The 22,112-nt window shown below is 40.6% G+C and overlaps 1 protein-coding gene across 1 annotated transcript in view; it reads right to left on the reverse strand.

Annotated features, from left to right (window-relative positions):
* Nucleotides 1–22,112, reverse strand: part of LOC101166581 (calsyntenin-2) — a 141,671-nt gene that overhangs the window by 42,124 nt on the left and 77,435 nt on the right. Inside the window, exon 3 of the mRNA XM_011486645.3 lies at nt 3,628–3,823. Coding sequence (XP_011484947.2) covers nt 3,628–3,823 — 196 coding nt within the window. The remainder of the gene's footprint in view (nt 1–3,627; nt 3,824–22,112) is intronic.

Below are 22,112 nucleotides of genomic sequence, written 5' to 3' on the forward strand. Positions count from 1 at the left end.
AAAGCTACCAGATGTAGTTACCACTCTGATCAATTTCTCAATGAATAAAACTCTCTCCAAAATATACAAACTTTTATGTAATTTAGATAACAATATTTCACTTCCGACAACAAAATGGGATGCGGATTTGAGCATCAGCACAGATGAAAGTTTTTGGTCAGAACTTTGTCTAAACACCTTTAAAATGACAAAAAATCCAAATCTGCAGCTAATCCATTTCAAAACTCTTCACAGAATTTACTACACTGGACAGAGGATGTTCAAGATGGGTCTCAGTAACTCAGACATTTGTCAGCACTGTGACAGTAATCTACCCGACAATTACATGCATGCACTATGGTTCTGCACGCCTGTCCAGGCTCTCTGGCAGCAGGTATGTGCCGATCTATCAGTCTGGCTTAAGGTTTCAATCACAGCTTCACCGTCACTTTGTGTGCTTGGTGACATGAGTGCCATCGATGTAGAAGGAGGATTAGGCTCTATCATTTTCATAACTCTTTGCATTGCTAAAAAAACTATTTTAATAAATTGGAAAAGCAAAAAAAATATAAATATAAGTCAACACAGAAATCTGCTGCTTGATCATATCAGCTTGGAAAAAATGTCAGCCCAAAGTTCAAGTAACTTTGAAAGAATTCGGTCTCTCTGGTCTCCCATAGCTAACTCCGTGACTTAGGGGGTGGGGGGGGCATGGTCGTCGCTGCTCCTTGCCCTTCTGCCGTGGGCCGGGGTGGGGGTCGGGGCCTCCGGTGCCTGGCCGGGGGTGGTGGGGGCTCCGTTGGTCGGGGGGTAGGGTCCGGCGCCTGGGTGGGGCGGCCTGGGGCGCTGCGTGGTCCTCTGGGCTTGGGTGTGGGGGTGCGTGGTGGGGGGGGTGGGGTGGTGGTCTGGCTTGGCTTGGGGGGGTGGTCCCTTTGCCTGTGCTGGTGGGGTTGGCGGGGGGCGCTGCTCGGGGGGGGGGCCCAGCGGCGCTGGATGGGCTTCCCGTCTACACCTGGGGCTGGGATCGGCCCTTCCCTGGCTCTGGGGCGGGACGGGACAACCCTCTTGGGGCCCCCGGTCGCTCTGGGTGTCATCCGCTTCGGCTGCGGGGTCTGGGGGTGGGGTGGGGTGGGGGTCTTGTCGGCCCTGTCCTGTGGGGGGGCATTCTGGGGGAGGGGGGGGGCCACTATTGGTACGGGGCAGGGGGGGTTGACGGGTCGGGGTCTCCGCTGAGGCCATCGGCGGTTTCCCCGGCCGGTTGGCTGCCTCGGTCCCGTCGAGGCCTGACCAGAGCTCTTCTAGGGCCGGCGTTTGGGGGTGGGGGCCTGGGCTTGCTCCGGGGGGGGCCGGCGCTTTCTGGCTCCCCTCTCTCTGTGTGGGGGTGGTGGTGCTGGGCCTGGGGTGTCTGCGCCTCCGGGGGTGGGGCCCCGGGGCTGGGTGGGCCTGGCCCCCTTGCTGGGGGGGGGGGGCGGGGGACGGCTGTTTGACCACCGGGGGACAGTCTATCATCTGTCCCCAACTTACCCCCTTCCTCATATAACCTCATAATAGGGTGAGGGGGTGGGGGGCTTAGCCTGCGATGAGCCTTGGGGGGGGGGGTTTACTAGGCAGTGACCCCCCTCCTGTGGTTGCCGTATGGAGTGGGCCCCCCCTCTTTCGGTTTTATTTGCACCTTAGACATGTAGGGCCCTTGGTAGGGGGGGTGCTTGGACATCACTGCCAGCAAGCAGCGGATGTCCTCCTAGCACCCTACCCGCCAATTTTAACCGCACCTTAGACATTTAGGGCCCCTTGGTGGGGAGGGTGAGGGGACGTCACTGTGAGTAATCAGGAGACGTCCCCTTAGTGCCCTACCCGCCAATTTTAACCGCACCCCCCTTAGTACACACACCCCTCCCCCCTCAATATATACATCCCAACATAAACACACACACATGCACACACACACTCTCTCAAACACACATACACGCACACACATTTTGCAAGGAAGGTGGGACCTAGGACCATCTGTCCCCTGCCTCTTCCCTGGTGGGGGGTACGGGCCCCTTTGCAACGGCGGCTGTGTCCCCGGGGTGCTGGCTTCCTGGGCCCGGCGGTGCTCTCTCCGCGCGGTGGGGGGGTTCACATTACATCTGAGCCGGGGGTGTTCGTGTCCCTGGGGGGTGGGTTCTGGTCCTTGCTCCTGAGTGCTGGGCCCCGCCAAATTTCCAACTGTGGCCGAGCCTGGTCGGGCCATATTTACAACACCCCTTGTGGGCCCTCTTTTTCCCCCGGGGTTCCCCCCTCCTGGGCGGGGGCGGCGGGCCCCTGCCTCGCTCCTCCCTGGACCAACCGTTGGCCGGGCGGATGGCTGCCTGGAGTGCGGAGTGGGTCTCCCTTGGGGGGTCCTGGCCCGTACCTGGGGTTGGGGCGGGGGGATGCCCGGAACTCCTGGGTGGTGGTGGGGTGCTCGTCTGGGGCTGTGGGCGTCCTTCTCCGGTGGGGCCCTGCGTTGGGTTCTCCCGGCGCGGCGGGGGGGCTGCTCTCCTGGTTGGGCTGGGGCGGCGCCCTCTTTCCCTCCGTGCCTCCCTGCTCTCTGGCTCTGGGGGCCTTGCGGCGGCCCTGCTGGCCCTGGCCTGGGTGGCGGGCTTGGTCGCCCGGGCGGCGGTTGTTCCCTGCCGGTTCCCGTGTGGTGTTGGGGGGAATCCGGCTGCCGCTGCTGGTGCGGTGGGGGTCTTGGGGTGGGGATGGCTGGGCACTCTCCCTCCTTCTTTTCACGTTCCACCATCCATTTTAGAAGAACATAAACACTCACCTGAGCACAGGTGTCAGCTCAACAGACTGAATGACTGAAATATTTCACACTAGTTGGTTTTAAGGCATAAGTATGCGTGTGAACACTACCTGTTTTGTGTACATGTCGACAGGTGGACATTTTTGCAACTAACAGGTGTGTTTATAACATTTGAGTGTGTGTGTGGACAGGCTCCGCCCTTTTTTTTGTTTTTTTTTTACATTTGAACCTTACCATAATGATTAACAACCAGTAAACTTGTTGCTTTATGCTGCTTCATGGTCTTATCCCCCTTCTCCTCCTATTATCACCCCCTACCACCCCTCTCTCTAACGTCCCTCTTTCTTCTTCCCCTCTTTCCTTTTCCGTCCGGTCCAACACCAAAGATTTTCAGACATGTTTGAAATTAATAAAGTTTGGCCTCAATTACAAAAGGGGTTTATTCAGACATACCTTTGGTTTGTCTGAAGATTAATAACCCCTCTTGTTAAAGTAAAATATGTCCAACCCAAGAGGCCCTCAGCTCTCATCTGTCTGCCTAGCTGTTGGACAGGACAAGTTAAAAAAAAAAAAAAAAAAAAAGAATTCATTGCTGCTTCTGTCTAATAAAATGCTGTGCATGGATCTTGTTTTAGATTAAAGGTTTTATTACTGGAAACACAATGATTCTGAATGTAAGGAAAAGGCCCAAAGTGAGTCCAATAAAGGCCAAACAAGTGGCTGCAACTTTGTTTTAAAATATGATGCTGCAGCATCTATTTTTACTCCCTAATATCTTTCAACAGAAAACAAGTCTTACCCTCCACGATTTTTTTATTGTACATTTGTTTTTTAAAGTAAGATCACATTCAGGCACAAACATGAGGTGGGATTACTTGTGGGATTTCTTCCAGTCAGCCCCATCAGGTCCGGCCCCGCAGTCGTAGGCCTGGATGATGAAGGTGTACTCCTTCTGGCTCTCACAGTCCACAGGACTACTGGCCCTCAGGACTCCTTCTCCTGATGTTCGATTTAGCACAACTGCTTCAAACGGAGCATCCTGACCAAAGACCTTGAAGGCGCAAATCTCCCCTAAAAGGCAAGAAAGGAGTAAAGAGGAGAAAATCATAACAATCACAGTAACATTAAACTATTTAATTTTAGCGTTATTTTAACATATTGTTCAGTCGTTCAGGTGTGGAGCAAGACCATCTTCATTTACTTTGTTGTTCTGTTTTTGTGCAGTTGAGTTAGCTGAGCAAACAACAAGAAAGACTGAAAAAAGAAGGAATATGAGAAATGGACTCAAACCTACGAGAGGGACATTAAACAGCCAAATGGTTAATTTCCTCAGCCCTCATTTCACAGTAATGAAAAATACACATCACTGACATTAATTAATGTACTAAAAAGTCTTTATTCTGTTCTGGAAACATCCTGTTATTTCATACCTTTAGTTTCTGAACCAGCTGCCCTCCCTATTGGTGATTTTCCCGAACTCATTAGCAGCTCCCAGATCAATCATGGATTTGAGGAAGTGGGAAAGGAACTAAAAACTAACAATAGATACATGACTGTTTCAATTCTGCACAGAATCCTTGCTCAGCACGACTTATTCACAAAATTACAGAGTGCGGATCCTTATGAGTAGGTTTCTCCCACAGAGTGGGAGAACACTGCTGGAGAAACGTGCTCCTGATGAGTAGGCTTCTCCGTCAGTGTTCGCCCACTATGTATTGGGTTCATAAGTGCAGCCGTGGACTTCCACATTAACTTAAGGATTAATCGTCTACTTAAAATGTGAAAATAACTCTTAAGAGTTCTTATTTGCTGATAAAAATAAAAAAAACTGAGTTTTTGAACTTAAGTTTGCTCATCCTAGTTTCTCTGTTAAACTTTGACTTCACAAGTTTTGCCCAAATAATTATGTTGGTCACAACATATGAGGGAGTTTCCCCCCTCTTTAGTGTTTAAAGACCCACACCGATGAAAATAATTTTTTTGGTGGTTTTAACATGTTCTTGTGACATTTTTCTCATAATGGAGGACATCATTTAAAAGCAAATTTAGATTAAAATTGCATTTCTGAGTATTGCTTTCTTCAAATTGTTGTGGATCAGGAGCAGAAGGTAAAATGCTGCTGGAAAAAGACTGCAGCTGTGATGTAGAAGCTACACTGAGCAGACCACAAGCTCCCTGGTCCATTCTATTCAAATGCATCCACTTGCAGACAAATAGATCCATACAGCTTTGCTTTCCTTGTTCGAGCTGGCATCTGGCTCAAAAGTGTACGGCTGGATATCTCTGATATTGCTCATTTTTATTTTGCACTGGTAATGTTATGTTTGGATTGTGAGGGGTTGTAAGCTTGTGGGAGAGTGTGTAAACAGATGTATTATAGGAAGTAGGGGTGGGCTTACTTTGCGCAACCAGTCCTGCCCACAACTCAGAGGCAAATTTCTGATAAGCTACTGCCGCTTTGCAGAAACTTTTACAAGGGTTTCTCATTTTGGCTAAAACGGCATAATCATGATAAAGACCAACAATAGATCACAAAAGAAAAAGCACTTTAAGATCCTGTAGTGTCCTATCAGCCTTTGAGGTTATAGCTGGTAAAAACAAGACAAGGAGAGGAAAAACAAAAGATTTATGGAGAAAAGGACATTAAATCTGACTGCTAAAGAAAAAAAGCAACAAGCAAACTTATTCAAAATGTATATAATTGTATCTTTTCTTTTTTGCATAGCGCAGGCTTTAGATGGAACCACACAAATCATATTAACCTGCAGTGACCTTTTATTCACAAAATAGAAGCCAACGCCTATTGGTGAAAGGATGGGTGCAAATCTGCTTTCTGCTTTATTCGCTACATGGGAATATAACACAGCAGCAAAATGAAGCAAAGGGAATGGAGAAAAAGCCTTTTTTCACTCGTATGTTTCTCACACTTTTTTTTCACCATCAACCTTTATTGAATGTATCTGAAATGATGGGGGGTTGCAAATATGCTTCGAATGACAAGCATAAAATTTCTACCAAAAATGCACCCAACAAAAAAACTTTTGGAATTGAAAGTGGGTGTGTTGCCATGTCATATTGAGAGGATTCAGCAGAAACCAAAGTCAGCGACTAAAGTCCCGAGTAGAATAAACTGCATTGACAGAAAATGTTGAGCTGTATGCTTTACATGTAATGTTAAATTGACAAAAACATGGAAATGGGAAGGATGAATACAATTAATGAGAAAATGATTTTTCACAAAGGATTGCGTCTTTGCAAAGAGTCAGAACTAATTAGTGTTTTCTTGTAGTAAGAGGACTTGACGGACCGTTTAATTTGTTTCAGCTTGGCAAATGTATCAGTTGCTTATACATATTTTAAAACTTAAACAATGATGCATGGATCTTTATTCATGAAAAACAAACAGAAAAGGCCTGGAGTCTCTGTTCTGAACAATAGAAACTATCAGAGAAACAAACCAAAAGATTAGAACTCAACTTCTAGACGTCTTCTGCTGAAACACAAAATAAAAGTGTGCCTTTAAAGTATGAGTTTAAAACATCTGTCCCATTATCAAAAGAATTCATATTGAAATGAAAACAGAAATATTAGCAAGGTTATTTTAAGAAAGAAAACATAAAGAGGAAACACTTAACTCTACAATTTCAATAAAGTGATCATGTTTAATAGAAATATAAAAAAACATTTTAAAACTAACATATTTTGATGAGGTGTTTATTTTAATGTAATTGTTATCAGACAACAGAAACTGTGCTTTTAAGAATGTCCTTTCCAAATAAAACTCAAAAAAGTATTTTTCTTTTCTATCTGGCTATTCTTAATAAAAAAAATTAAATATTGTATTGAGCAAAGCTTTCAAAATGCAGTATTACTAATACTAAAAGAAACTAGGATTTACATGTAACTGCTGCATAAATGTCAACCTACAAACATCTTACTGTAAAAATGAGAGATTATGTTGCAGTAAAGGATTGCTGAAAATGTGGGTGACATTCTGTGACTTAAAGACTTAAAGTTATTGTCTAACTGGATAAAATCTGACAAAAAGATTGAGTAGTCTGACAGATCTGACAAAAAACAAGCTGTGAAAACAACAGAGAAAAACGAAGAAACATTAAGTTCTCTGTGGGGTTCAGAGCTTGTGATTCATTTGCTCTAGTTTTCTATCAGTTGAAGGCGTTTCACTATTGGACTTAAAGCTGACAACTTTGTCAAAAGATAAGGTTTTAAAATTAATTTAGATCAGGGAAAATAAGAGACAGTTCTGCCTTACAGTGACTTAACTCGGAATTCTTTCTGGTACACATCAGCTATTCCTCTTCTTAATCAAACATAGCTGACACTCCATCTGGTGCATCTGTTTGTCTGTGCAGGAAACACAAACTCAAGAATCAGTATTTGGCAGTAAGTGTGTGTGTGTGGTGTGTTTGTGTGTAAGTGTGTATAAAACGTTGATTACAGTAGTTTTCCAAGCAGATGGAGACTCATTCAGTTCTGAGCTGTCACTCTTCTGTCTTTAGCAGTCAACTCACTGTTGTAGTTCTAGTTTAATTAGGGACTGTTTTCACATTATTCCCTTCCTACCCCACAATGAGACTCTTAATCACACTCTGTCAGGCCTGCTTTTGCAAAGTATATTGAATGCATCTAATAGGATCATGTCAAGTATAAATATTAACAGTATATAATGAATTTTGGGCTTTAAAATTAAAGGCAGCACAAACAGGAATTTCTTTTTGTCTCAAACTGAAAAACAAAATAAAAAACAGACAGAAGTTCATCTTTCTTTCCCTCTTAAGCTATGTTCACACCGCCCTCGGCTACGTGCGTTCAAGGGGCCACTTTCAAATTAAAGACTCTGTAAACGCACGTATATAGGTGTGTCGGGCCTCCGTGTTCACAACTCTCACGTTTAAGCATAGCTATGCAAGTTTCTATGATCGTTTTTGGGCTCTACATACAAAACGCATGGCCACTGAACGCATGTTACAAATTAGACCAGGTTTAACTTTGACCAATCAGGGACTTGGATTTGGTGGTGACGAAGGAACGACATTCCCTTTAATTCATGGATGTGCCAACCATTTAATGATCACGGAAGAGGAATTAATCCTTGCGGTTTATGCCCAGCTGAAATTTTTGGTCACCAATTCTTGAACTAGGAAAGAAAAAGCCTGGAGTAAAATTTGCAAGATTTGCAGGGCTTTAACATTTTGCACCACGCGTAATGGCGGACATGGGCTAGTAAACAGTAGATAAAAGAAGAAGAAGCCCCTCCTTGCTTGTCTAATGTGAACACCATATACTAAAAGCGCATTCAAAACCCACTTTTAGCGCGTACTTGAATGGGCGTCACATGTGTGTGTGTTTGTAGCATCAGAGCTGAAAACTGCTGTAAATATCTTTTACATGTAGAAAGTACTTTTTAGTATTTTCTAGTATTTCTTTTGGGTCTCATTTTATTCAAACATTAATGTAAGTTTTCTGGCATCAGCTATCATTTGTTCTTTTTTGCTTGGAATAATAAAAAACAAACAAACAGATGAGCTAATCAAGCCATTGCATAGAGTTTCATTCTCTATAGGCCCAAAACCAACTAAACACATTTGTTTGTATTTCCAGCCTTTGTGATTTAAAATGGTTGGTTAAGTATTGCAGTAAAATCATACTGATTTTGATGATTTTCTTACTGATTTTGTTAGTTATCAAGTTTATTACAGTCGGATGCCGTCCAACAAATATTGAAGAATTATCTGAGTAATGATTAGTTGAAAAGACTATTCCTGAACTGCTTTTCAGGAGCTGTTTAGGTGAAAAAAGGACACTCTCTGCTGGATGTAATTTGATTTTATCTTTGGTGTGCCTTTAAAAAGTTTGGGGAAAAACAGTAAAAAGAGAGCAGAGGAAAGTTAGGCTGAAGGTCAGCTGTCTTTTCTCCAGATAATACAGTTGTTACCTGTAACAAAGCACTTTACATTCACAAGTCATTCCACGAAAATGGCACAATTTGTGTTCCTGTCTTTCTTCTAGCTGTATTTATTATTATTGCTCTTCAAGCTATATATTTAAACAGCTTAATGAATAGACTGAAATTCAAATTTTAATGCTTTAAAAAAACAAGAACCTATGTGTTTTCATTAAAAAATAATACTGTTTTTTTCATTATACATTTTTAATTTCATCAAAGTATTTAAAGATTGGCAAAATAAAATGGATACAATAACTTGGGGAATTGAAAAAAAAAAGGTTGGATTTCGTTTGGTGGATGACAGCTTTAACCTTAAATTTTGCTGTTTCTGATAACTATTGTTGGTGATGATAATGTCAGTAGCATGGCGCTCACTACACCTGCAGCAAGGAGCTCACGTCTGGCACAGAGTTTGAAAACCTGAAGTCTTTCTACAGCTTTAAACTTTGCATCAGCCTGTAGTACAAAGCAGGATTTTAGGGCTTAACAAGATTTAGTTGAGAGTTTGCAGGGACATGAAGGTGTTTTAGCTTCTCAGCAGGATAGGTTACCATAGTAACTCAACAAGCATGCTCTACAATACAGAGGTACTGACTAAAAAGCACGTTTGAAAACCTTGACCCACAGTGTATCAATTATTACGAAAAAAATGCTTCTGTTACAGCAAAAACTGACTACAGGTAAAACTTTGCTATAATAAATAACATATTTTTGTTTACAAATGAATGAAGAATAAACTTTGAGGCTTATGAACAAATTGGAATGGTATTGTGTTGAAGACTGAGAGAGCTGAGTGAGACAGTGAAGCTCACAATTTAACGTTGCGTACAAATCAGATCATGAATACAAACACGGCGATGGGCTGCCTTATAGGAAGGTAGGGGTAACATTTTTTAGCTGAATATAAGTGTGTTTCGGACTTCCGTGTTCAAGACTCTTGCGTTCCCATTTAGCTATGCAAGTTTTTACGACCGTTTTCAAGCTTTGCATACTAATCGCTTGGCCACTAAACACGCATCGCAAGTTAAACGAGGTCGAACTTTGACCAAAAGCGGACTCCGATTTGGTAATGACCTATGGATGGTGTCCTTTTTAATTTACGGAAGTGCCAACCATTTGAAAATTGATCATTGACTCTTATGGAGAAGAAATTAATGAATTCAGTTTGTGCTGGAATTATATGACACTAAGTATTTCATAAATCTGAACAGAGCTGTGAAAGAAAAACCCTGCAGGAAGATTTGCACCACTTTGACATTTTGCACCAAGCCTCTTCCAACTGTAGGTGGCAGACATGCGCTAGGAAGCAGTAAAAAAAAAGAAGAAGACGCCTCTCCCTGCTCACCCGTCTGAACACCAAACACAGAAAGCCTGTTCAAAAAGAACCCGCATTTAGCACGTTTTTGAAATCACGTCACATTCCTGGTGTGAAGGTAGCATTAAAAATAAAAGACCCGCAAAGACTGGGCCTTTTTGCGGATTGTTGCTCCTAGAAGAGCATCAAATTATAAATTGATGGAAATTATTTTCTTATTTGCAGACTTGTACTTTTGGCTTGTTGAATGTTCACAAAAAATCCATGTACGGAAATAATTCCTTTGAATGTCATAGGGTGTTGTTGATTTGTTTATGATAAAACCTCTACATGCCCAGACTCACAACTGCAGCTTAAAAACTTCCACTCCATTCGGTTCTATTCCAGAACTGTCCTCTGAAAGGCTGCTGCAGGAAAAACAAAATACGTCATTTCCTTGACGCATCGGTATTAAATAGGGGGTACAGTGTGGGATTTTATGGAAAAAGGTCACATATGTCAGCTGCTGCCAACATGCAGGAGAAAAACTGTAAATCATTTGTCTATTTTAAACTCTACTGGGGAAGTGCGGCTCTATTCGTTTCACCTCAGAGTGGTAGAATAATACTCCACATGGCTGGAAAGTACGTGCACACACACATATATATTCAAAGCCCAAAATCAGGCTCTTATTTCACTCAGAATGACAGAAGCCTCGCATAACACAATAAAAGAATGGATAGGTTTCATTTTCACAGACAGCGTGAATTCATTCTGCCCCAGGCTTCAGTTGTACGCAATGCAATTAGCGTTAATTGCTGGCTCCGAAGCTGTCATATTGGAAGTCATCAGAGGAACTTTGCTGTCCTTTATCCATCAGCATCAGTTAACCGCACAATGCCAAGATGCATTTTGGAGGTTTAAATGCTCTAAAGTAGAGAATCGGTATGAGTTGGTTTATTAATCAAGTCAGACAAAGGGGAGAGTCATTTGTGCAGCAACTTTTACAGAGGACACCTGCAACATATAAATATTTAAGATTTCATTGTTAATAGGCTTCAGCTGAGTTCTTTTAATAGGGTCTTTACCCCAAATTCTTTCTTCATTACAAATATGTAATTGAAAAAGTAAATGAGGCAGGAGGTTGTTTATCAAGTTAATCAAAAAAAATGCAAATGTGACTGTGGGTCTGGCTGTGCGCTCTAACATCAAACAAAACCCGCTTTTTAATATAATTACACTGACGTTTAAAGTTTGGTAAACATGACGAAAAAGTAAGAACGAACAACGATCACAGAAACTCAGACGACAACAAAAAAGGTACCATTAAAAGTGAGTCACAGACCACCCTGGTATATGAGCGCGTTAATGCCGTTATAAATAGTACTGCTAACCTCTAGAGTATATCGGTGCATGTCTGCTCATCATCCTCACCTTCTCCTCTCCTTCCTCATCGCAGCAGATTTCACAGGAGTAAGCAATTATTCAACTCTTAGCGACAGCCCTCGAAAGCTCCTCTCAACCCTGGCCTCTTTTACTCCTGACACATCTCACACACTCTTGCAGCTGCCCTCTGTCCTCCACACCTCGCCCTCTCCTCATCAGAGCCGTTCTCAGATGGAGACACTTTACCTGATCAATGATCCAACCTCAAATTTTACAGTTTGCCTCTGCCTTGTGCTTTGGTTATCTGTAATTTAATAATTTACTTCTCTTCAACAGAACCAGCCTCCAGATTTGGTGACCTATCACAATGTTTATCTCCCTTTTTGACACCATCTGCTATGAATGTCACAGCAGCTCTTTCTTTGACCTCTGCAAAGACGACCTGCTGGGTTTGCAGCCGACAACATTATGTCCCTCACACGTATGCGTGTTTAACGCCTGTCTATTCACTGTAGGGGATTCATGAAAGCGGAAACAAAAACAGAGGAAAAACTGCCCAATTTCCTCCACCATAAAACCCGATAATAGACCTGAATCATAAATAACAGCCGTGACAAAAAAGTTACAGAGCAACAACTGGAAGACTGGAACTCTGGATCAGAAACGATCGAAAAGATGTATTGTTTCTTTAATTAAACTCCAATCCCTTTTGTTTTAATCATATGCCTAAATAAAATCTTATGACCGAGTTTTAACTTCCCGGGATCACATCGCATTTGGATTTTGCTCCAGGGAAGGAACAACCGCAGAGTGACAGCCCGTCAGCTGTGAACCATAGTCCGTGAGTCAGGCGCGGCTCACGGCAGAAGTTAGCGCTCAGAGCCACTCCTGCCACATATCTGCTCATTTTATAAACAAAACTTACACTACTGAGAACTACACAATGAACCCACCATGACAAAAGGCGCTCCAACACTCAATTTATAGCATAAAATTACATTGAAGCTTTGGTGAGCCGGCTCGCGGGTCACAGCTCAAGCCACCACAAGTAGGTCGGAGCTGTTTGCAGCACATGCTGTCTCTCTATTCAGGAGTGACTTTGAGTTTGTTTTCATCATATTGTCAGTTTGGCCACCCTTTTGTTCTTTGTTCTTTTAGATCCTACCCAACACACACACAGTATTTACATCTGTCTTTTATGGTAGTCAAATATACAGTAGGTTCACTTATTAAAGTTCCACTACAATCATCTTTTGATCTATTTTCAAAGCGTTCCGAGTGGTCTTTTAATTATGAGTATGCTGATTTTAGCCCAAAAAATCTGTGTCGTTTTCAGGGACATAGTTTCTTCAGCGCAGCAGTAATTCATCAGAAACTGTGCTGTGGGGTGGACTGTTGCCGCGGAGCAAGCCTCTGACTTCCTATCAGCCCTTTGTTTATGCCTCCTCCCACTAGCTTACAGCCCCTCACACTCCTAACGTTACAACATTGCAACAAAAATGCAGACCAATTTTGAAGCTACAGTTTTGAGCCAGATGCCAGCTTTGATGAGAAAAAAAACGCACATGAGAAAAAAACCCGCACATGGATCTATTTGTCTGCAATTAGATCCATCAGAATGGAGCGGAGCTGGAAGCTTGTGCCCGCAAACCGTACCATCTACGTTGGCTACACAAGCTTTTCTAATCAGCATTTGTTCATTTGCTCCTGAATTGCAGTTTTAAGCTTAATTTTCAGAAAATGCCAAAAGAACATGTTAAAAACACCAAAAACATGATTTTGTGTGGAGTAGATCTGTCAATTTTTAGTTTTTGTCAAAATTCCTGACATAAGAAGATCTTGAGAATCTTTCCAAAAATTAACAAGACATACGAGTTACACTTACCTAGATATAAATGATAAAAGCAACATGCTTCAGTTTTTAGTCCCAAACCCTAATGCTAATACTAAATAGTAAATGTTGACCTGTTTCATAAAAAGGGACATATCTTAAAATATTTCGTTATCTTAGCAGGTACCATTTCTTCCTCCCATTTCTAATTTTTTCCACCCATCTTGTGTTTTTATATTTATTTTACTTCCACTAAGTGCAGTTTCAAAAGATATGAGTCTTGGTCACATTATCTGTATAAATCGTAGTACAAGTTACAGTAAATACAGACATCAATTAAATCTGACAAGTGGAAACTGCAAAACATGGGAGGCATTTTGCATACTGATGCACTCTTATTATTATTATTATTTAAGTAAACCATCAGTCAACCAAGGCGGCAGGTAGTTGGGCTTTGGGGTGAGATTTGGTGTCACATTCATCAGGAAAGAAAATTCAAAGAAAACAAGGAGGTAATGAACGGTGCACATTTCCTGCGCTGCAGAGGTTAAGACAAACTCATCTGTCATCTTTCATTGATCTTTGCCTGCTTGTTAAGTTAGTTATAAAAGGCGGCAGGCAACAGCTCAACAAGACACCTCTGGTGTGTTTAATCTTTTAATCAATCCTCACCAAAAGTAAATTTTAAAATGTCTGGTAGTCTTTACAGAAAATATCTTTATTCTTTTAAGCAATGGCAATAGAGAAACAATAGTTTAATCATGCACAAAAGTGTCTTATCTGCTCATCCACTAAGTCAGTGTTTTTCAACCAGTGTGCCACGGCACACTAGTGTGCCGTGGGAGATGGTCAAGTGTGCCGTGGAAAATTGCCCTCATTAACTGATCTAAAAACATTAACCATCTCCAGGAAATCAGCTCTTTGTTCATCCAAACAGGTCCTGATAAAACACTGAGTAGTTAGGAATATAAACGATCATAAAATACTTTTTTCGTTGTGTTTATTTGATTCTATTAAAGACATTTTGATAAGAATGACGGTAACGCGAAATAGCTGCAGCTATAACTGCGTAAGGAAAAGTCCCGCAGCTTTTACTGTCTCCACGACTCCACCAATCATTCTTGAAGGCTTAATCACATGTCATCAGTCTGACCAATCAGAAGTGGTTAAAGTCTCCACTTCCTTGTTCCAATTTAGCTCATAACTCAGTCAGTTCCGACAAAAACACCAGCTAAAGCTCGTCTTTAGCGGTGTAACTTTCCACAGAATCCGGTATCAGACCGTGGAACAAGTGAACAAAACCATGAAGCTCAGAGACGCGAGTCTTTCTGCCGTTTTCTCGCAGTTTTCACACTACATCTCCCATGATGCATTGGCTTAAAGGGACAGCGTCTTGAAAACACAACGAACATACAGTTTGTATGTAACTTAACTTTTATTACATCTTTTAGAAAAACATCTGCAACTTCCTGCTTTTTCTGCCACAATTATCACAAAAATGCACGTCAGATTGCCGGGGGGGGGGGGGGGGGGCTGTAGATCAAAACAGACTATGAGTTTCTGCTTTTTTTTTTTTTTTTTTTTTGGGATGCTGGTGTGCCGCGGGATTTTTGTCAAGGTTAAAGTGTGCCGTGGCTCAAAAAAGGTTGAAAAACACTGCACTAAGTTATCCTAATAATTAGGCAGTGACATGCAAAGAAGACATCGTGCAGCCATAAATTAATGCATGTCGTGGTCATAATCACATAAAAATTTGCTGAACATTAGAATGAAATGTTGACCAAAACTGAAGAAAACCCTAACCCGTTTCCACATGGTAGCAAAATGAAACAGAAACTCTGGTTCTTGAACCTCTGATAAGCAGGAGAGAGAGAAAAAATAAACAAACCAAATAAAACAAGAACAGCTCATTATCTCTATCAATTAAATGTGTGAATATTGTTACTAATAAAAAAATATTTCCAACATGAAGCCTAGTGTGTGACCGCTCAGTATTTAAGGATCTTTTTTTTTTTTTATTGCCCTTTTCCAAGCAGTCCTCATGCTCCTCATTTTCATAAAAAGACGTGGTGCGGAGAATTCGCATTGATGATGTGGTCAAATGCCACCTCTGACTGTAGCCTCACTAATTAAATACAGTCTGAAGGGATTTTCCATCTATCATCGCTACTTAATCCTCATGGGTCGGGCTTTATTGTGAGCTGATGAAAAGATGACCTCAAAGTGACAGCGCCCCTTTGTGATAGTCAAATGACAGTGAAAAGGTCAGTGAAAGGTCTGAGAAGGGCAGGAAGAGGTTGATATGAGATTGTCTTCAGTCATCTGCGTGGTGGGAGGAACAAAAACATAGAAGGTTCATTCTGGCAGAAGCAAAACCAGACTTTAAGAGACAAAAGTTTATTAAAGAGTATATTAGAAAAAACATTTCTTTAAAACAATAATTGAGACGCAGTGTATCACAGTGTAGCAGTACTATTATGCATTCACAGCAAATGTTATTTTAAGGAACACTTAAGGATCGATTACTACGTGCACTGCAAAAACTCAAAATTGCAAGTATTTTTGTCTAGTTTCTAGTTTAAATGTTTTAATAGTCTTGATATACAACAAAACTAACATTCTAGTCATTTTCATTAAGATGCAACGACTTGCTTTAAGGCAATAAATCTTGAGTCATTTGATCTACAAAACCTGTTAATCAAAGCAATTTTTTTTTTAATATAAGACATTTTATTTGTGCGTGGTTTCAAGAAACAGACTTTCTTGATTTAGGTGAACTGGAAAGTTTTTATTGACGCCTAAAATAATAGAAATGTATTTAGCATCAGAAGTTTACTTTTAAACAGAGATTTACGATATTATTTTTTGGAAAAATGTATCTTTTAATGTGTAATTCTAGACTTACTTTAAGATGATTTAGAAAAAAGGATAGTTGGGGTGATGTAGCAATTAATATAAAATATATTTGGGGGAAGAGTGTATATTACACTAACCTTAAAGCTGTACAACCACTTTTACGGAAAACCCTTTAAGACAAAAGTCTGGATTATGCCTAAATATGAGTTTTTATGGCTAATTTCAGGATTTTATTTTGACTTTAAAGGGCATAACATCACAACCTGTTTAAAGGAATCTTGCCGAGACAAATTCAACTAGTTTCATTGGCAGATTTTTTTCACTTATAACACAGGAAAAACATTCTGTCTTCTATATTTTTAACTTTTTTAAAGAAGGGTATTTTTGTAGTGTGAGAAACTAAAGCACCCAAATATTTCTATTGTAGGTTTTCATTTTCTCAGGTTGTCATGCTAAAATCCTTTTTTTTAGCCGTTAGTCAACTACCATTTAAAATAACAGCCGCTTTGTGGGGATGCAGAGAAAGACTTTTTTCCAATACAAGGAGAACGAATCAGAATGTTAAAATTGAAGAAATCAATTCATAGAAGTGTTCTATTACATTGCACAGCGTGGCAGGAAGATTGAGTCATTTGGAACAAGTGAAAAAGCAGGAGAGAGGCTGTTAGTGTCTGTTTTCTAGAACTCTGACTTGGTACTGTTCAGCACTTGACTGATGGCCCACTCTGCCCTCATCCATTACGCTGCCGCTCCACTGAAATTGCCCTTCAAACGTTCTGACACTTCTGGAGAAGGGGAACACTCCTCCTTTTGTCCGTGGAGCTGAAGGAGGGCGCCTTGGCAGGTGAAGATGCACAAAAACCTTATTTCACCTGCACAGCTGTCAGATACTAGGGGACCACTTTAGAGTTGATCTATTCGGATGAAGACTTAAAGCCAAAGAAATACAAGGAATTGGGATAATTTTAGTGGGAAGAGAAAACGGTGATCCATGAGACAACTCTCATTCTCAGAGGTCTCTGTATTACAGTTTTTAATTTTTGTATTTGAACAAATATAATTAGAATAAAATCAACGTTTCTGTTTATTTATTCAAAACGTTTGTGTGCTTTACTTTTTGTGGCCACATTATCCTTGTTGACACACTTAGTTATGTATGTCCTTTTTCTTCTTTTAACTATTATCTGTAGAAAGGTAAAGAAGTCACAAATTACAATCAATTTAACTATTTAAGAGAGCATTCAGATGGGTAATATATGAGTTTGTCTGAGGTGCTGTGAAGCAAAACCCCCTGTGGTGTCAAATTTACAGGATGAAATTCACTGAAAGGCTCCCAGTAATTCCAAAGACAAGTGGTAAGACATTTTGAATATATATAAATAAAAATATAAATAAAGTATAATTTGAAAGAAAAAAATAAATTAAGCAAGATCAACCTTCTCCTAAATTTGGTGCAAACCAAGAAGTACCTACTATTGCAGGTAGTCAGAAGGAGAATATTCTCCTTTGAATCACATGTTAAAGTCCTGTACCAACAATGTTTTTATCTATTTTTGAAGTGTTCCTATTGGCCTTTTAATTATGATTATGCTGTTTTAAGCCTAAATGAAAAACTCTATGTTGTGTTCTAAATGGTAAAATGGTAAATGGTGTATACTTATATAGCACTTTTCTACCTTCTTTCGTAGGCCCAAGGCGCTTTACAGTCACAGACCCTTTCACCCAGTCGCACACACATTCACACACTGGCGCCGGCTCCGCTGCCGAACGCTGGCGCCAACCTCGCACCAGAAGCAAGGTGGGGTTCAGTGTCTTGTCCAAGGACACTTGGACACATGGGTGTGCAAGGCGGGAATCGAACCTGTAATCTTACGATCATGGGTCGACCCTACCGCTGCACCACGGCCGCACCACGGCTGCCCCCAAGACAAAGTTTCTGCAGAGCAGCAGTAGTTGATTAGAATTTTTGAGTTGTGGGCAGGACTGTTGGTGTGGAAGTAAGCCTATGCTAATTTCCCATAATTCATTTGTTCACACTCTCTTCCGCCAGCTTACAGCCCCTCACAACCACAACCTAACATTACTATTTATATATGTTCTCCATCGTGAGAAAAATGACACAAGAACATCTTAAAAACATGATATTCATTGAAGTGGGTCTTTGAATTGTCACATTTTTTGCCTAAAATAAACCTTTCAAAACTTTTTGGATTTTTATTGCTGTATTATTTTTTTATGAAAACTCTAAAGGGCATACCCTTTGCACAAATTTGCATTTTGGAGGCATGTTTTTGATTGACAGGCAGGATGTTCAATAGATTGGCCCAATAGAGCTATGCACTTTACCTTGAGAATTTATGCGAGCAATACATTTTATGCCAATGGCAAAGACTTTGGCAGCAAACCAGTCATTTTAAACGGTCATTGTTTTGATAAAATGATGTTATTTTTTTCTAATTTAAATTAGAAAGCTGGAAAGGAAGCATGTATGACATTTTGAAGAGAACATACATTTTCACAAGTGATTTGATTAAACTCTTTATACTCGTGGCTAAAGTGACAGGCTGTGCTTGTAAAGCAACCACGAAGAATGATTCTTTACAACTTCCAATGATTAAGAGCAAAAGACCAAAAGAAAAACTGGAAGCAGTGGAAGCATTTCCAGTTTGGAGAGGAGTTCTAAGTCCGGAACAGCAAGAGGCAAAATTTATTAGGATTAGCTGCAGTCAGTTTACTGATTTCTTGATCCTTCTCTTCAATAGTAGATGAAAACAAGGGGAATAATTTTTACCCTTTGGACAGGAAGGACAGATAATTTGAGAAAAGCGTTGAAGGAACTGTGTGGAACACATGGTACTGCTTACCTTCACAGAGAAATCACGTTCATTTTGTCTTTATTGTACACAGTTAGACTTTTTTTTTTTTGTTTTTGGTCAGAGGTAAGGATGAAGGTGTAGTTTATATTGACATATTTTAACCGCTGGCCTGCAGTCTTCTTAAGAATTTTCAGAGGTTTGTGATGGGGGGTGGCCTCCTGGTCAAACCTGTGTGTGACCACACCCCCTGCATCTGGCTGTGGTCCTCACAGAAAAGCATCCCATGTGGGAAGCAGCGTATTTGACCCCTTATTTCAGTTTACGATGTTGTTCTAGTATTTCTTGAAGTCCGAGGCTTCTTTGATGCAATGTTTGAACTTCTCTGTTTCTATTCCCACTACTTTTCTATTCTTCTAGTTTGTGAATTGACAACTGACAATTTGAATAAGAAAATAATTTGAAACATTTTTATATGCAATAAATGCTCCGCATTCTTCTTTAAAAAAAATCAATTAGAAAGGAGACTTCACAGTGCTGGTCAGTTTTTCCTCATAGTCCTAGTTCTCTTTAGGTTCTGTTAGTTTTCTATAGAGTCAACCAGTCAAACTACTCTGAAATCCACAGGGTTAACTGATTACCCTTGCATTGTCTTTAGAAGGTTTGGACAGTTTCACTTCTTTCACCCCTGCAGTTTGTCTGAGCTGGACGTATCACCAACCCATCAATATAGGGGTTTCCATCCAAAGTAAAGGTAACCATTGGCTGCAGAAAGGAGTGCAAAGAAGACCTGTTTAGCTTTTGGGACCCTAAGGGCATCCATTAAGTAGAAGTAGGTCAGGAGAAACTCATTTTGCTGCAGCTCAGGAACAAGAACTATGGTGTAGAGAAAATTTTGTGAGGCTATGGAGCAAGAGTTTCCATCATTTTTGAGGAAATTTTGACAAATGATCAGATGCCTCAAAAAAGAGGTTAAGCTGCTTTTTCTTTTTTAGCTTTTTGGGTTTTTTTGGATCTTTTTGTTCATTTGTTTACCTTATATATTTATCAAAATGTATATTTCGATATACACTTGAAGTAAAAGAGACAAAGATTGTGTTTGTGCATAGAGGGGGTTAATGAGGGGAGGATATACATGCTATTTCACAGTTAGGATGAAGTAATCTACTTGTGACTGAAAGATGAAGAGAATATCTTGAGGATCTTCTTAAGTACACTTCACTGAGGCGTGTTCTGTACTGGAAACAGATATTGGGATCTAAGGCTGCGTTCACAGCAGGCTCAGAAACACGCAGTCGAGCAAGTACTTCCAATGAAAAGTTTATATAAACGCGCACCTATGCCTTTATCTCAAAACTCTCGCATCTAGGCATCGCTATGCAAGTTTTTAAGTTAATTTTCAGGGTCGGTGTTCAAACATGCGGCAATTGAACGTGCGCTGAAAGTTAAATCAGTTGAAGTTTGACCAATCCTTTTTTAAAACATGGAAGTACAAAGTGGTTAAAAAATGATCATGAAGGAGAATTTAATAGTTGGGGTTTGTGCCCGGCTGGAATTATATGATGCCAAGTCTTCCCTATATCGGAATGGAACTGTGAAAGGAAAATCCTTGATCAAGATTTGCAAGTAAATGACAACAGAGATTTGAAAGAGTTTTGAAGTTACAGCAGCGGACAGGTTTTATGAAAGTATAGTAGCTTGAGCCACCATTGACATAGTACACAAGTTGAAAAGGCAGATTATCCTTTTTTATGCTCACATGAACACGGCAAATCGAGTGGGGAAGATATGCAAATTGGAGTGTAATTGGCCTGTCAGAGTGCTGGAGTCCGGACAAACCTCTGCCAGAGATGCAGAAGGAAGAAATGGGAGCCAAAGAACGCGGAGTTACTGGATTAGATTCAGGGGCCTTTCACTGCTTGTTTCATCAGATCATTTTAGGAACTTTACTTTTTTTCTTAAAGGGCAGGTTCTTTGAGCTGTTAAGAAAAGAGAGGAAGCTTTACCCTCCATCCAAATCTGTCTTTATGTACCAAAACCAAAGATACTCTTCAATGATATTTTTTAACAATTTTCCTAAATTAATCAATGGCAAAACAGTCGAATAGAGTGAAAGTGACAATTAACTCAGTTATGTTATCAATTCAAATGGAATAAATCTGTTGGAAATATTTTTTTATAAACACATTAAGCAATACGGTTGACACTAAAGTTATCACTCATATGAGAATGTGTACATAAAACTGCTCCAGGAGGACTGAGTGAAACTGAGGAAGAGCCACTGACAATCTAAACATACAGTGTTATGTGGATAATGGAACTCACTGGATGCTTCATAAAATCAATCATCCACCTAAGAGGTTGTTTGACGCTAAAAACAATTTAACAATGATGTGAGGACGGAGCTCCAGTCAGGCATTACTGGATGTGTAATTACTCAGAGCATCTTTTTCTTATTTGGATCCAATGAGCTCGCTTTAAAAATTGTTTTTTTTCACACCTTACGAAGATTAAATCTTTCCGTATTTGCTGGAGTTTTCCTGCAACAGTGTGAGTAAAAAAGGATAAACAAGTCATTTTAGTAGTTGAGCAAAGGCCTGTTCTGCTGTTGCTCTCACTGTTAAACTGCCTTGTTACATAAGCTGCTGATGTACTGAAACAAAACAAAGATGCGGCCAAGCTCAGCAGCATATTTGGAAAAATCATCTGACAGTAAAAAGACTGAAAGGGATTGGTAATGAAACCAAGTCTAATAATTAAAACAGACAGGTATGAAAATAAAGCAATGTTTTGATGAGGTAGAATCGCATATCATTTTCATTCTGGCTCCTTTTTTTAGAGAACTGTGTGGAAGTCATGTGTTTTTATTTGCTATATTCTGTCTTCTGACAGTTAAATTGTCCCTCAAAAGACAAAATATAACAATATAAAATTACTTTATATGAAGAGCCTATGGAAGATAGGACTACAAGGAACTGATGAAGATGGTTCATGTTCTGACTCTCAATCAAAACGCTACTAACTATGTAGCCACAAACACAAACTTAAGTCTGGTTCTCCCTATGCCGGTCCCCAGGCTGGATAATATACAAGGTTGTGTCAGGAAGCGGAATCCGACGTAAAAATCTCTGCCAAAACACCTGTGTGAATCAGTGAAAGCTGATTGGCGGTGGCGATCCCTGAAGGGATATGCTGAAAGGTGAACAACATCT

Source organism: Oryzias latipes, chromosome 17 (genome assembly GCF_002234675.1).
Source record: "Oryzias latipes chromosome 17, ASM223467v1".
NCBI classification, from domain to species: domain Eukaryota; kingdom Metazoa; phylum Chordata; class Actinopteri; order Beloniformes; family Adrianichthyidae; genus Oryzias; species Oryzias latipes.